The sequence below is a fragment of the Podarcis muralis genome, chromosome 1, assembly GCF_964188315.1.
Source record: "Podarcis muralis chromosome 1, rPodMur119.hap1.1, whole genome shotgun sequence".
Classification (NCBI taxonomy): Eukaryota; Metazoa; Chordata; class Lepidosauria; order Squamata; family Lacertidae; genus Podarcis; species Podarcis muralis.
In genome coordinates, this window is record NC_135655.1 from 59,790,773 (window position 1) to 59,805,907 (window position 15,135).

Sequence of the window (15,135 nt, forward strand, 5' to 3'; positions counted from 1 at the left end):
AAAGGTAAAGAGACCCCTGACCATTGGGTCCAGTCGTGGCCAACTCTGGGGTTGCGGCACTCATCTTGCTTTATTGGCCGAGGGAGCCGGTGTACCACTTCCTGGTCATGTGGCCAGCATGACTAAGCCGCTTCTGGCGAACCAGAGCAGCACACGGAAACACTATTTACCTTCCCGCCGGAGCAGTACCTATTTATCTACTTGCACTTTGACGTGCTTTTGAACTGCTAGGTTGGCAGGAGCAGGGACCAAGCAACGGGAGTTCACCCCGTCGCGGGGATTCAAACCGCCAACCTTCTGATCGGCAAGCCCTAGGCTCTGTGGTTTAACCCACAGTGCCACCCACGTAATCCTATTTGGGAATTAGTCCTGTTGGAAATAGGACTTTTTACATGCAAAGGATTGTACTGTTAAGCAGCCATGTTAGCAAATGAAGAATAATGTTAAAAATCTGCTGCTTTTAGAATACACTGCAACAATACTGTTAGGAAGACAGATATGAAATAATTGGGGCTAATATTGTAGCAATAGTTTCAAAGGCTTTACTCGTGCACTAGAATGGCATTTAGAAGCGCTTAGAAGCATGTGTCAGTGTTCACACACAATGCGTATATTTTTGTGCTAGTTGGAAGCTAAGAAATGTGTCTTGGGTATCGTTCATATTGCAGGAGCAGTGGACTATATATCTTAGGTGAGCAGGCTTTGTGAACAAGGCTGCTTTGTATGCAGTCAGAATTGTGCTTCTGTTCCCTCGAGGTACAGAATTTTAAGAGGTAATGCTGTTTTACAGTAATTAGGGTAATTCTACATTCAGTAGTTAACTGAAATGAGAACGGCTGTGCAATATGCTGGTGCTAGTTTTTCAGAACATTCATTTTATCAGTTGAGGGAGATGATTCCATGTGTATGTACACCTGGGAGGAAGCTTTTCAGCACAGGCTTCACATTTCACCCCATGTCTAGATTCCTTAAACATTCCTACTGGAAATAATGAGTGCAGATAGCAGAACAAGCAGAATCCCTTAGGGTAATGGGCTGATTCTCCCCCCCCCCCCAAATTATCATGCTAGTCTTGAAAGGGGAGACTTTACCTTTGGAAGCATGTTGTAGAATCTAGGACAGTTTGCACCTATGTTTGATGCATCTCTCAGGAGGGCATAGAGTTGGCAGAGTCCAGGACTTTTGTCATATTTGAGGTAGACCTCCTCAAGCAAGTTCTCCCATGGCAAAGGGGTAGGCAGTGCCAGGCAGCAACAGGGATGGGCAGTGGCACTTCTCCATCCTCTTGGTACACCTTCAGTCCAGCCTGACAACGAGAACTACTATACAAGACATAAGAACATAACCAAAGGGCTGCTGGATCAGATGAAATGATAGCTATCCAGCATCCTATTTCCCACAAATTCCAAACAGATGCCCATGGGAAGCCCACAAGGAGAAGGGCAAATAGGGCTCTACCACTGTTACTCCCAGCAACCAAGCATTCAAAAACTTTATACCTCTGGTCCTGGAGGTCCAAATAGCCACCAACTGCATCTTTGTTTCCTCAGGGTGTATGTGGCCTTTGAGGCAGTTGCTGTCTTTTAAGATGGAGATGACTAACCTATCCCTTCAGCTAATAGCCAGGGCAGATGGGAATTAGTTCAACATCATCTGGATGGGCGCAGGACGACCACCCTTGCTTTAAGAGTGGCATATGTTTCCCCCGTGGCTTTTGTTATCACTGCAGCATTGTTTCAACTAGGATGGAGGTGGGGAACCTAAAGTTGTTGGACTCCAACTCCCATCAGCCCCAACCCAGTATATCAGTGGTCAGGAATTAAGGGAGTTGGTTTCCAGCAACTACCTAGAGGGCCATGGGTTCCCCATCCCTGAACTTGGAACAGATAAGCAGGAGGAGTAGGTTAAAACTAATTGAAACTGATTTGAACTAAACAGTCCTTGGGATGTGGATTTCTTATATAGACAGTGTTAAAATGATGACCTTCAATATATTTCAGCTTCTGATAATGTCGGGTGTAACCAGTTTCTTTTGAGAGATGTGATTTCTTGTAAATTGTTATAGCCTACTTCAATTTTGCCTATTGTGTCTTTTATGACATGAGCTTTCATTTGAAGCAAGAGGCTTTCCTTCCTTGACAAAAAGACCCCCTCCCAATTCTATTTAAAAGTCAAATTGGGCACAGTAACCTTTTTTTCCACCAGCCAGGACAGTCTAATTTGATTTAAATTTTCCTGCTTCTTGATGTAGAACAATTTATAACTACAGGAATACGCCTCAAACAATCCTTTTTATTGCTTACAATAGTGTGCTTCTATAAAGAGAAAATGATTTCCTCCTTTTAGTTCATCTGATTGGATGATATTCTGCTAAGTCATACTTCATAACTTACATTCATAGATTTCATTGGCTCTACTGGAATAGGAATGAGTTGAATATCACCCAGAGTGAACATGTCAATTGCATGCCATGGTTTTGCTGCTCACCTAAGTCATTAATATTCTGCTCACATATCTGTTCAGTACAGAACTCTTTGCTGTAATTAATTTTGAAGGTGCTAATGCGAGGTTTTTATTTTATTTTTAAATCCTGAACCTTGTCAGTGTAGAAGCAGGAGAGTGCCTGAGTATCATAGGAGAAAATGTCAGGTATAATTCTCTTTCCAGATGGCACCCCTACAGGTGAGGCAGCAGCCTGTGAAATTACATTCTAAATTATACCAGAGATGAGCACCACACATAGAGCAATGCATTCAGAGATTAGTAATAAATGACTTGATTCAATATGAGGGATAGTTTGTTAGTGAGATGCAAGGATGTGATATTTCATGAGAAGTAAAACTTGCAGGACCAAATGCCAGTGAGAGAACACAATGTTTATTGAAAACCAGAATAGCTGTAGTTTGACTCACCTTTTCATACAGCACCTGACAGCATAAAAACATTGTGTTACAGCCAGTAGTGGTTTTAGGCTAGTGGGTAAAGAAGATCAGTAGGTGATCTGAGAGGCCAAAAATATATGTGGTGGGAGAGCTGGCGGTTCATTACCCCTGCCATAGATTATAACAATAAAAGTCAGAATCAATAAAAAAAAAACGAAAACAAATGAGCAACAAAAGATCTCTCAATGCAGTAGCCATAAAACCTCAGTCATTTAACCAATTAAAGATCATTTGCACTTGTGTACATTCTTGCTGGGTTGGATAAAGTGAAGCACATTTGGTCAAAAATCCTAATTTTGCATATACTATGCTCACATAGTATGAACTGATGGGGACTGACCAGGAATGAGACCTTGGAAATGTAGAGGATAGCTTCATGAAGATGTAGATCTGGATCATTAGGAAATTCTATCATTAGGGATTGAAAATAAAATAGCCAAGACCAATGCCATTACACAAACCTATGGTGGAAATAAGTTCTGATCACCGCACCTGAAAATCATAGAATAACAGAGTTGGCAGGGATCTTGGGGGTTGTCTAGTCCAACTCCCTGCAAGGCAGGAATCTCAACATGCTGTCTCCCATCCAATATAATACCATACCAACCCCTGCTTAGCTTTGCCAATGTGCAAGCAGTTTTATTGCTGCACCGAGTGAATACTGTAGAGCTGGAAAGAGTTTAGAAAAGGGCAACCAAAATGATCAAGAAGAGGTTTGAATAACTCCCCTACAACATTCGGGGCTCTTTCGTTTAAAGAAAAAATGTTGGGGGGGGGGGAGACACAGGAGACATGATCAGAGGAATTTAAGACGATGCCTGGCATAGAGAAAGTAGATAGGGATAACTTTTTCTTTCTCTCCCATGATCCTAGAACTCTGGGACATTCAATGATGCTGATTATCTGAATATTCAGTGTATAGTTAAACTATGGAGTTTGCTTCCACGAGAGGCAGTGGTTGCCCAATGGCTTTAAAAGAGGATTAGACAAATTCATGCCTACTAATGGCTGTGTTCTGTCTCCACTTTTAGAGCTGCTATGCCTCTGAATGCTAGCTCAGTTGTTGGGAATAACTTGTGGGAAGAGCACCGTTGCACACAGGTCCTGCTTGCAGGCTTCCCACAGGCGATCTGGTTGGCCACTGTAAGAACAGAATGCTGGACTAGATGAGCCTTTGGTCTCATCCAGCAAGGCTGTTCTTACACTAGCTGAGGGCTAGTGTTTCCTCTATGTAGCAGGTAATACTTTCTGACAGCATAAACATCGTGCACACTCACAGTCCTCTGACTTGCCACTTTGGGGGGAACAAGAGGAACATATACTGAGCCTCTGTTCTGCAAAGGCAGGGAATCTCTTCAGAGACCTACAATTTTATTGCAATTTGGAATGTGGATGGGGAAACCTACACTAATGGCAATAGTAGTGGGAATTTATTTCACAACACTGTGTATTGCACAGGACTAATTGTTAAGGTGCTTCTGGAAGTAATTGTTAAATTACAGCAGGCATCTGCAGTAGAGTAGAAAACAGAATAACTTTCAAAAGATCCTCCAGTACTTGTGCTTTGAAAAACAAATTTTAAACTGAAAAATGTATTCAAACATGGAACTTGATTAAATTGATATGTAGCACTGACTCCTTTTCATTGTGGTACTTTTTTCTCTCCTTCCTCTCATTTTCCCAGGGTTATTTCCTTCTCTTTGAGTCAATGCTGGATTCTGTCATTTATGCAAGGGACAAGTACCTGGCAAAAGGAGGCTCAGGTTAGTTCTAGAATTCTAATAAATAATCAAGCTCTGGGGAATCCTAAAAGATTTAGATTCTGCTATGCATGACTAAGAAAGTTCTTACCTGTGATGAAAAATGTTTCCATTAGCAGAAGCTCCAAGGCATTCATTTCATAGTATGGGTAATACAAAAGCATTAATGGGATACTTGGGCCTTAAACGAAATGGCGTTTTCAAGAGCACTTTGACTTCCTCAAGATATTGAAGTATAAACCTTGAAAGTTTATTTTTAGAAATCAGTAAATAGCACGGCAATAAGGTAGTCAGAAACTGAGCATTGAAATAGCTGCATTTATCTAACTCAGCTGGGTAGCTAACTAATCTGTCTCATTTCTAAAGGTTCATTAATATACTGGCTATTCTGAGCATGTAATGTTAAACCCTGGTTTAGCACTCCTCCCATACATTTGGGAGGAGAAGTTTGGCAGTTTTTGTTTCACTTCTACTGAAGCTTGGCTTGTGATTTTCTGAAGCAGTATACCTCTGAATACCAGTTGTGGGTAGGGAGAGCTCTGTTGCACAAGGTGCTGGACTAGAAGAAACTTTGGCCTGATCCAGCCTGGTTTTATTTCAAAAACCAACTCTAGTAACTTCAAACCATGGTTTATGAAGCTGCCATGTTAAATTTGCCAGAGTTTATTCTAAACTAGGATCCCTGGTTCAAGAATAACAAGTGAAACTAAACTCATACAAAGCCTAGTCTTCCGAACACGTGAGAGAGAGTGTCAGGAGTATAATGTATGCAATCTCTATACTTAGGTTGTGCTCATAGCAGTTCATCCACAGGACACTAAACTCTGCTTTTGGCATTGCATGTAGATGCAGCTACTGTATGACTACAGAAGCCCACTTTGTCTTTGAAAGGATGACACCATTTACCATGTTGACTAGTTGCCTGGGTTAAGAAAGAATTAGAGGAGTACTAGGGATCTCATGCCTGGTAATCTGCTTTGGTTATCTTTTCCATTCATAAAACAGTCTTGTGTGCCTTAAAAGTGCCACATAATACTCTTGTTGCTCTTGCTGTGAGAGGCTAACACTGTGACCCCTCTGGAAGTTCACTTGTTTGAATAAAGACCCGATTTTCCTTCTGTGGTGTATTCAAGGAAGTGGGAACCAGAGATAATTGTATGGTGTGGTGTTGCTGTTTTATGTATCTCTTTAATTCTGGGTTTGTGTTTACCTTTTCATGCCACCCTGGAAATGGAAAGATGAATTAATACATACGTATGCAGGGTTTTTGTTCTAAATTGCACATTGCTACAGAATCACCTGCCATAGTCATATAATAAATTTGATAAATTATAGAAACCTAGGCATGCCATTCCGTAGCAATAGTAGTCTATGGGTGTTCTAATATATTTCTTCCCTTTTAATTTTTAGAGTCCCATGCATTCATCACATTTTATTTTACACTAGTCCTTTTTTCAGTGCCAAATATGCAGACTTTTATGAAATTGAAATCTGAGTATATTTTAGATTTTGTTCTTTTTTCCTGTACACTTCTCTAGAACTCCAAAAAACTGTTTGTTGGAAAACCAATCTCTGTATTAATGATAAAAAGTGATAAACATTGGCAGTGCTTGTTTCATACTGCAAAACCACTGGCAAGCTTTCTCTTCCTAGTTTATCTATAGAAACAGTTCTAAACAAGCTGAAATTCTGACCTGTGAGTTTCTCCTTTGAAATACCTACATTCTCTACTGCTGTTTCAGCTGTTCTTCTCCATGACTAGGTCAAGGACTCAGGCAGAATTTTATGCCCTTTCAAGTTGGAGCAAACACCTGTTTGTGTTGTTTCTTGGTGGGAAATTGGTTTCGTATTTTTGTTGTTGTTTAGTCATTTAGTCGTGTCCGACTCTTCGTGACCCCATGGACCAGAGCACGCCAGGCACCTCTGTCCTCCACTACTTCCCGCAGTTTGGTCAAACTCATGCTGGTAACCTCGAAAACACTATCCAACCATCTCGTCCTCTGTCGCCCCCTTCTCCTTGTGCCCTCCATCTTTCCCAGCATCAGTGTCTTCTCCAGGGAGTCTTCTCTTCTCATGAGGTGGCCAAAGTACTGGAGCCTCAGCTTCACGATCTGTCCTTCCAGTGAGCACTCAGGGCTGATTTCCTTAAGAATGGATGCGTTTGATCTTCTTGCAGTCCATGGGACTCTCAAGAGTCTTATCCAGCACCATAATTCAAAAGCATCAATTCTTCGGCGATCAGCCTTCTTTATGGTCCAGCTCTCACTTCCATACATCACTACTGGGAAAACCATGGCTTTAACTATACGGACCTTTGTTGGCAAGGTGACGTCTCTACTTCTCAAGATGCTGTCTAGGCCTGTCATTGCCCTTCTCCCAAGAAGCAGGCGTCTTTTAATTTCGTGGCTGCTGTCACCATCTGCAGTGATCATGGAGCCCAAGAAAGTAAAATCTCTCACTGCCTCCATTTCTTCCCCTTCTATTTGCCAGGAGGTGATGGGACCAGTGCCCATGATCTTCGTTTTTTTGATGTTGAGCTTCAGACCATATTTTGCACTCTCCTCTTTCACCCTCATTAAAAGGTTCTTTAATTTCTCCTCACTTTCTGCCATCAAGGTTGTGTCATCTGCATATCTGAGGTTGTTGATATTTCTCCCGGCAATCTTAATTCCAGCTTGGGATTCATCCAGCCCAGCCTTTCGCATGATGTATTCTGCATATAAATTAAATAAGCAGGGAGACAAAATACAGCCTTGTCGTATTAGAGACCTAATAAGCACTTAGACGGGACGTGGGTGGCACTGTGGGTTAAACCACAGAGCCTAGGACTTGCCAGTCAGAAGGTCGGCGGTTCGAATCCCCACAACGGGGTGAGCTCCCGTTGCTCGGTCCCTGCTCCTGCCAACCTAGCAGTTCGAAAGCACGTCAAAGTGCAAGTAGATAAATAGGTACCGCTCCGGCGGGAAGGTAAACGCCGTTTCCGTGCGCTGCTCTGGTTTGCCAGAAGCGGCTTAGTCATGCTGGCCACATGACCCGGAAGCTGTATGCCGGCTCCCTCAGCCAATAAAGCGAGATGAGCGCCACAACCCCAGAGTCGGCCACGACTGGACCTAATGGTCAGGGGTCCCTTTACCTTTTTAAGCTCTTGGATATAGTTTGGCCCAAACCAAAACCCGCTTCATATGTATTTTCATTCCTTCTTCCTGCTTACAGAGTTAGATTGTGGAACATCTTTCTGCAATAGGAATTGTTGAGTCATCTGTGCTCACTGATCCACCTACTAGCAATATGCACAGCTGGATGGCTTAATTAAAAATGGTGCTAAGCCAGGGGAAATATTTTCAAGGCAGACTGCAGCATTTAAAGCATCCTCGGAATTTGGACCTTTGCCCATCTTGTAGTATTATAAAGCTGCCAAATATTGCTGCTTCATGTTTTATATTAGGCATGTCTCTGTCCAAAATAATAAAAGAGTTGCTCTTTTACTCTACTGTCAAACCATGGGAAATATTAGTGGGGAAAGCACTGTGTCTGTAACTAAGCGCAGAGGGGAAATAGTAATTTGAGTTGCTTGAGAGAAACACGGATGGTACAACAGGTTGAGGTTCAATAAAATTGAATTATTTTCTACAGCCTGCTTGCTTTTCCTCTTGGGTGAATATATAGTTTGAATATATAGTTTTGCAGAACCTGAAAAAAACAATGCTTACTCGAGTTGCAAATGGTACAGCTGTGCATTTTAAAGTTTTTCCACCTCCAGTTCTTAGCACTAAGCACTAAGCCAGTGCAGCCAGGAAATTAACATATTGTCTAAAACAGGATTAGGCAACTGGCAGCTTAAGAAGCAAATCTGGCATTTTGTAGTAGTGGTGTCATTTCACCTGTTTGTCTGTCAGTGGAGCCGTAGGAGGAGGAGGTGGTAGACATCAAGTTGCATTCACAGAGGACTTAGATTGAGTGTGTGCTGCTGTTCTATGTGTCCTCTCTCTGTTCTACTTTTCAAGCAAGCAAGTGATAAGTATAGCTTTAGGGAGGGGAATACAGTGGTGCCTCGCAAGACAAAATTAATTCGTTCCGCAAGTTTTTTCTTCTTGCGAGTTTTTCGTCTTGCGAAGCACGGTTTCCCATAGGAATGCATTGAAAATCAGTCTGTCCCCCGACCTCTTCTGAAGGCTGGGGGGGGGGGGGACACGGGCTTTTCTTCCCGTGGCTGTTCTGAAGGCTGGCGGTGGGAAGAAAAGCCCTTCTCCCCACCTCCCGCCCCGCAAGCTCCGGGGATAGGAGGGCTTTGCTGCCGACCGCCAGCATTTTAAAAGCCCCCGGGACAGCGGAGACTTCTTCTGAAGGCAGGCGGTGGGCGAAAGTCTTTGCTCCCGACGGCCAGCATTTAAAAGAGGTCCCCGGAGATTTCCCTATGGGCTTTCCCATAGGGAAATTCGTCTTGCGGAACGACTCAAAAACGGAAAACTCTTTCGTCTTGCGAGTTTTTCGTTTTGCGAGGCGTTCATCTTGCGAGGCACCACTGTATTGCTGGGCCAGCATAATGAAGGTTATCTCTGTTCCCTTCTTCGTAGTTAGCTGCCAATGCAGTGTAGAATGATGTAAATTGGTTGGTAAGAACTATTTTCCCTCTTCTAGTGAGCTGAAAAACTGTTGGTTTTTCTGTTCAGTAGAAATCTAAGAATAGTGTAATGGATGAGAATTCACTACCATGGATTCACTTGACATAGGAGCTGTCTCTTTTGAGTATAGTCTGGGTATTACTGATTGTCTGCCAGGTTATTTGTGAGCTGTTATTGATATAGGTTAATTAGAAATGATATTGCCGATGTCTCAGTATTTGATGCAACAAATTTTATGACTGCATTTTTGGATTATACAAATGCTTGTGATGCATAGTGTGATATGAGTCAACAGAATTTCTATACAGGGAATTAATAGATTTAATAGAATTTGTTAGACATGTCAAAAAACAGGAAAGAAGGCCTGTTGGTTTATACTAAAGCAGGACTTCCAAGAAATCCATTATCCTAAGTTACTAAGAAAGCGGTTGACTGGTTTTAGGAAGTCACTTGAGTTGAAGTAGTATCCTGTAGCGAAGAGGGAAATGGTAGCAGATCTTTGGGAAAGGATAAGTAAACACACTATGGATTGATAATGTAATAGATGCGCAATATCCCAGTACTTTTGAACCAGTGGCTTGAACTGAATACTAACGTTGACATAAAAAAAATCAAATGACATTCAAGTATGGCTAGAAAACAGTTATTCGCTGCCAGACCTTCAATTTTATTATGAGGCGGTTTGTTTGTGTTGGCTAAGGAAATGGATTGTATTGAAAAATGGTCACATTTTAGATCTTGAAGGCCATGATATTAAATTCAGCAGGCATGCATGTCTTTGGTATGGGAAAGCTAAAATCTATAAGAGTTATGTGAACCATATTATTAGGAGGAATTTGTACAGAGTGGGGAAAATATTAAAACCTGTTAGAAGGGAAAACACTCCTATGGTTATTGCCAGCTGAAGCAATTACAATAAAGAGCATCAACATGGATAGACAGTGGGCATCCTATAGATACTTGCTAGATTTCACAGGGAATGAACCCAGATTGAAACCTATGGAAGAACTAAGGAGCCATGTTACTGATTGGTTACAGTAGTATCAACTTTATATGTTTAAATTAGATAAGAAAAAAAATTTTAGACCAAAGCTCACAATTTGAAAGAGTTATTGCAGAATTAGGAAAAACTATTCTCTAAAATGTACAAACTTTTATTGGAATGGGAAACAAAAGACGAGCTGGTTAAAGCCTCAATGACCCACTGGGCAATTGATATAGGGTATAATATAGAACTAAACCTCTGGGAGAATCTTTGGCAGAAAGAGTTGAAATTCGCAGCATGCTATATGTTGAAAGAGAACTACAAGAAAATGATTCATAGATGGTATCCAACCACAAGTAGACTAGCTAATATGTATAAATTGGAATCAGATTTGTGTTGGAAATGTAAAGAAAGAGAAGGAACTTTTTTTCATATGTGGTGGGTATGCAAAATAAGAATATTGGGAAATGATATATAATGAGATCGGGGAAAACCAGAGGCATTCTTGTTAGGAATGGTGCAGACAGAGGTGCCCAGGTCTCAGAAAAACTTAGTTATATATGCAGCAATGGCGGCTCAGATCCTTTTAGTCCCAAATTGGAAGGTGAGGGAGGTTCCTAGTAAGAAAGATTGGCAACTTTAGATGTTAGAATATGCAGAGTTATCAAGTCTAACAGGTGAAATAAGGGAGCAAGAAGAACAGATATTTAAAGAGGAGTGGAATTTTTTGCTGAGTATGTAGAAAATAAGTACACAGTTGAAAATGTTCACAGTATTACAGTAAATTCAACAGTATAATATATTGCAGTGGAATATAAGATTGGAGAACTTAATTAGATGGATATACAATATATGCAGGAACGGTGGGTAAATTAAAAGAACCTTGGAAGGAGAGGGAGGGAAGTCATTGAATGTATGGTTATAATGAAAGATGTTCATTTTAAAATGCATAATCTGAAAATGTAATAAAAATTATTTTAGAAAGAAAACAGTTCTTCACTTTGGGGACAGAAAAGATTGATGAGTGAAAATAGATGTTAAGCGCTTAATATTTATACTCCTTTCTCACTCCCAGTAAAATACATTAATAGTTCTCTAGCCTGATAGTCCAGTTCATTTAGCAGTATTTTAAACAGAGCTCTTACACCTTCAGGCACTTGTATCTGATGCTCTAATGCCAACTAGTTTAGAAGGTTAATGGAGGCTTTATAGATGGTTTCATTTGTTCCTCTATAAATCAGCCAGCAGGTGGGGTTGAAACAGCAGAACGTCCACAGTAGATGCAATTTACTTTTGCATCATGTGTAGCAACAGACCGATAATTCTGTCAGACACCATTGAGATAAAAATATGCTACATTAATTTTAGGGTGGAACTTTTTCAAGAGTTAGACTAGAGGTCCAGTAACCTCCTTGCCTGATGGGAGGAAAGATGGAGATTTATAAGGAATATGCTTTGATATAGTCTAGTGCAGGTTATTATAATCCATGGGATTTGACACGACAACAGTGTGTGTGTGTGTGTGTGTGTGTGTGTGTGTGTGTGTGTGTAACCTGATTAATGGGAGTGGTACTGGCATGGCTTCTTTTTATTTTTGTTATTGTTAGTTATTAATGGCCTTCCATATATCTAGGGCATGTACAAAATATAATAAAAACTAAAAGCAAGTAAAACACAAAAAGGTGTATCACTTTTTAAAAAAAGTTTTTCTTCATTGCCCTTTAATTTCTGTATCTCATTTCTGTTTTCCAAGACATAAGCATAGGCTGCCTTCAAACTGAAAAGAAAGGAAGAAATGCCTAGAAACTTTTCAAATGGTAAATGTGGCCAAAATGGTGAATTTCTGCCAAAACAGAATATGTTGGGGTTGGGGAACATGATACTCAAAATTAACTGTCAGATATACATGCATTTATCAACTTTCCTTGTTCAATACAATGCCACTAGCTTAACTGTACAGCTCATTTAGCAGAATTTTAAATAGGACACTTCCTCCTTTGGGCAGTTGTAGCTCGTGAGCTATTTTGCCAACTAGTTTAAAACAGTTGTTCACAGTACCTTTCATCATAGTGTTTCATATATTCCAGATAAGTTAAAAGTTTACATTGCACCTTTGAGGTAAAATAGATACTGCAACCTTCGTGTATAAGCTGTGCCGGCTGAAGAATATTTAGGTTTCATTTATGCTTGGAAGGTACAGCAGAAGTGTGCAACTTTATTAAGGCCACAGAACAAAGAAGGAAAAGTATCAATACTTCCCACCCGTGTTTCTGTGATCATCTTTTCGTTACCGCTTTAACTTAGCCAAGTGCTAATCATTTATTCCAGCCATAGTTTCATTTGACTTAACTTTGTTGTCACAGTGTGGGCTAATGGTTGGTTGCTGTGTCATCTTCTACCTCAAGCTTTCCAAAAGCCTGATCCCTAAAATAGGGGGCTTCCGGGCTGGAGCTAAAAGTATTATATGAGAAAGGTGATTGGTTATATTTGCTTTTCCACCTTCAAATGATAATCATTTACAACTATGCCTCTAGCCCTGCAGTTACTACGATCTTACCCTTTTAATGTCCTTACATTTGTGAGGCATTGCTGAGGGATAAAAGATTTCCCATCTTGCTTTGCTCCCCGTGTGAGCTGTTACTAATGACAAATGATTTGGGGGCAGTGAGTCGAGAAGGACACAGATGACAAACCTATGAATTTCTAAAGTGCGCTTCTCTAAGAGATGTCTGATCAGCAGTTTAATATTACGTGTGGTGAGAAATAATTCAATCAGATTAAAAACTAAGTAATGGAATATGTATGAAATAAAAGATTCTTGCATAGGAGTGGTTTTACTTTTGTAAGTAGCATGGGGTTTAAAGAAATCAAAATGACCCATCACCGAAGTGGATTATTCAAAATATGTTGGCTCCCTTTCCTATTGTGATTTTAGATGGGTAAGGTAAATAATAATTTTAATACTTCTTGCGCGGGAACTTTTCTGCTAAAGACAATTTTTTAAAAAGGAAGCTTTTCATGGAAGCATTGTAAAACCATAATGAGCATCTAAATAATGGCCTGAATGCCATAAGCCACAAGCAAAGAAAGCTCCATGCCTTCTGCTGAACTGAATTCTGAAAGTTGGCTGTCAAGCAAGACATGAGTTGATGAATGGGTGGACCTAGTGGTAGTGTTAAAGCAGGATCACCAACCTCTTACGAAATGGGGCATACTGGGCTGCACTTAAAAGGGTGGGAATTGGGAAAAGGTGAGATATCTCCCATGTTGTGCTAATAGAACTGCCTCAGCTCACATAAATAAATGAAAACATCTACCGTTTCTATTGGATGTTAATTTCATAGTGTTATGTTTTTCTTCACTTTATGCTTGCAAAGTACTTACTTTAAAAGAGTGCTTCTTGGATTTAATTTAATAAGCTGCACAATTCAAAACAAGAAGTGCTGATGTAAGTTTTCTGTGGCTAATGTGCTTCTTGGTCAGGAGCATTAAGGGCACAGGCCAGATCACAGCTTCTGAGCATGCTTATGGTGGTCTGATTTGTACCCTTAACGCTCTGTTTGGTTTTGTGACCCAGGGACGCGTTGGCCGCAGTGGGCATGTATTGGGGCAGAGTTTGGTTGCTTTACTTTTGAACAACTGCTATTTAACTAGCCTTGCATCTGAATAAAATTGTTTAGTGTAGCTGCTGAACAAGAAACACAAAGAAATTCTGGCGCATATGTTTAATTGGTGCTTGCATACCTTTTGGTCCACTCCACTTGCCTGTTGCATTTTAATTTTTGTAACTAGCCTTCAGTTTCATGTCTCTTTTAAAAGCTGGATATACAAAGAACAACAGAAGTAAACTCATCCTAGTTCGGGTTTTTACACATACAAAGCAGCACATCATCTGATAGGCCTCATTTGTTTGGTCATTATGTTATCTAAAATATGAATGTTATAAAAGGGTGGTATATTTGTTAGACATTGTCCTGCATTTTGGATGATATAGGCATTTTTCATTGCTAGGAAGCTTACAATATAAATCAGATAAAATGCATCACTCCATTACCTTCCTCTGCTAATGTGGTAGCACATTTCTGGTGCTACTTAGCGAGTTTTCCTGTGTTCCCCTGCTTACCAAATACAGCACTGTCATTTTGGAAAGAGATTCTTGACTTAACAGTGCTTTGTCTACTGTAGCACAGAGCTACTGCTGATAGTCCAGGAACAAGCATAATATATAGCAAGGGAAGATCTAAATATATATATATATATATATAAAAACAGCAATATTGACTGAAACAGCAGTCACTGTATACTCCATGTGCCCATTTGTGTGACAGCTGTCATGTATGCAGAGCCATTGATCTGTCTCAGGTTCTGCTTATCACCACTTACCCCAGTTGTTGCCATGCCTTTGTTTCTACCAAGACAACAACAATGAATCCCATGAAATGGATTTTTAAAAAATAGGTTTTTCCTCAAAACAGTAGATTTGTCTGTTTTTGCTTGTGGTAAATTTCCTCGTATATTTCAAATTAAAGTCAAATCTAATATAAAAGGGAGCTTGTACCATTGTTTGTTGTCAATAAATTTTTGCAACGTCTCTTTGCAGTGTATCCTGACATCTGCACCATCAGCCTGGTGGCTGTCAGTGACCTCAAGAAGCATGCAGACAGATTAGCTTTCTGGGATGATGTGTATGGCTTCAACATGTCCTGCATGAAGAAGGCTGTCATTCCAGAAGCTGTTGTGGAAGTGTTAGATTCAGGCACGCTTATATCTGAAGCTTGTGTCATCAAGGTACTGTAACAAATAATCTAAATTTCTAGAAAGGAATG

At 40.4% G+C, this 15,135-nt stretch overlaps 1 protein-coding gene across 2 annotated transcripts in view; it reads left to right on the forward strand.

The window, feature by feature from the left end:
• PRMT3 (protein arginine methyltransferase 3) overlaps positions 1-15,135 on the forward strand; it is a 59,908-nt gene that overhangs the window by 21,351 nt on the left and 23,422 nt on the right. For both annotated transcript variants that reach the window (XM_077929562.1, XM_077929571.1), the window contains exons 11-12: positions 4,627-4,705; positions 14,910-15,097. In XM_077929562.1, the coding sequence (XP_077785688.1) occupies positions 4,627-4,705; positions 14,910-15,097 (267 nt within the window). The remainder of the gene's footprint in view (positions 1-4,626; positions 4,706-14,909; positions 15,098-15,135) is intronic.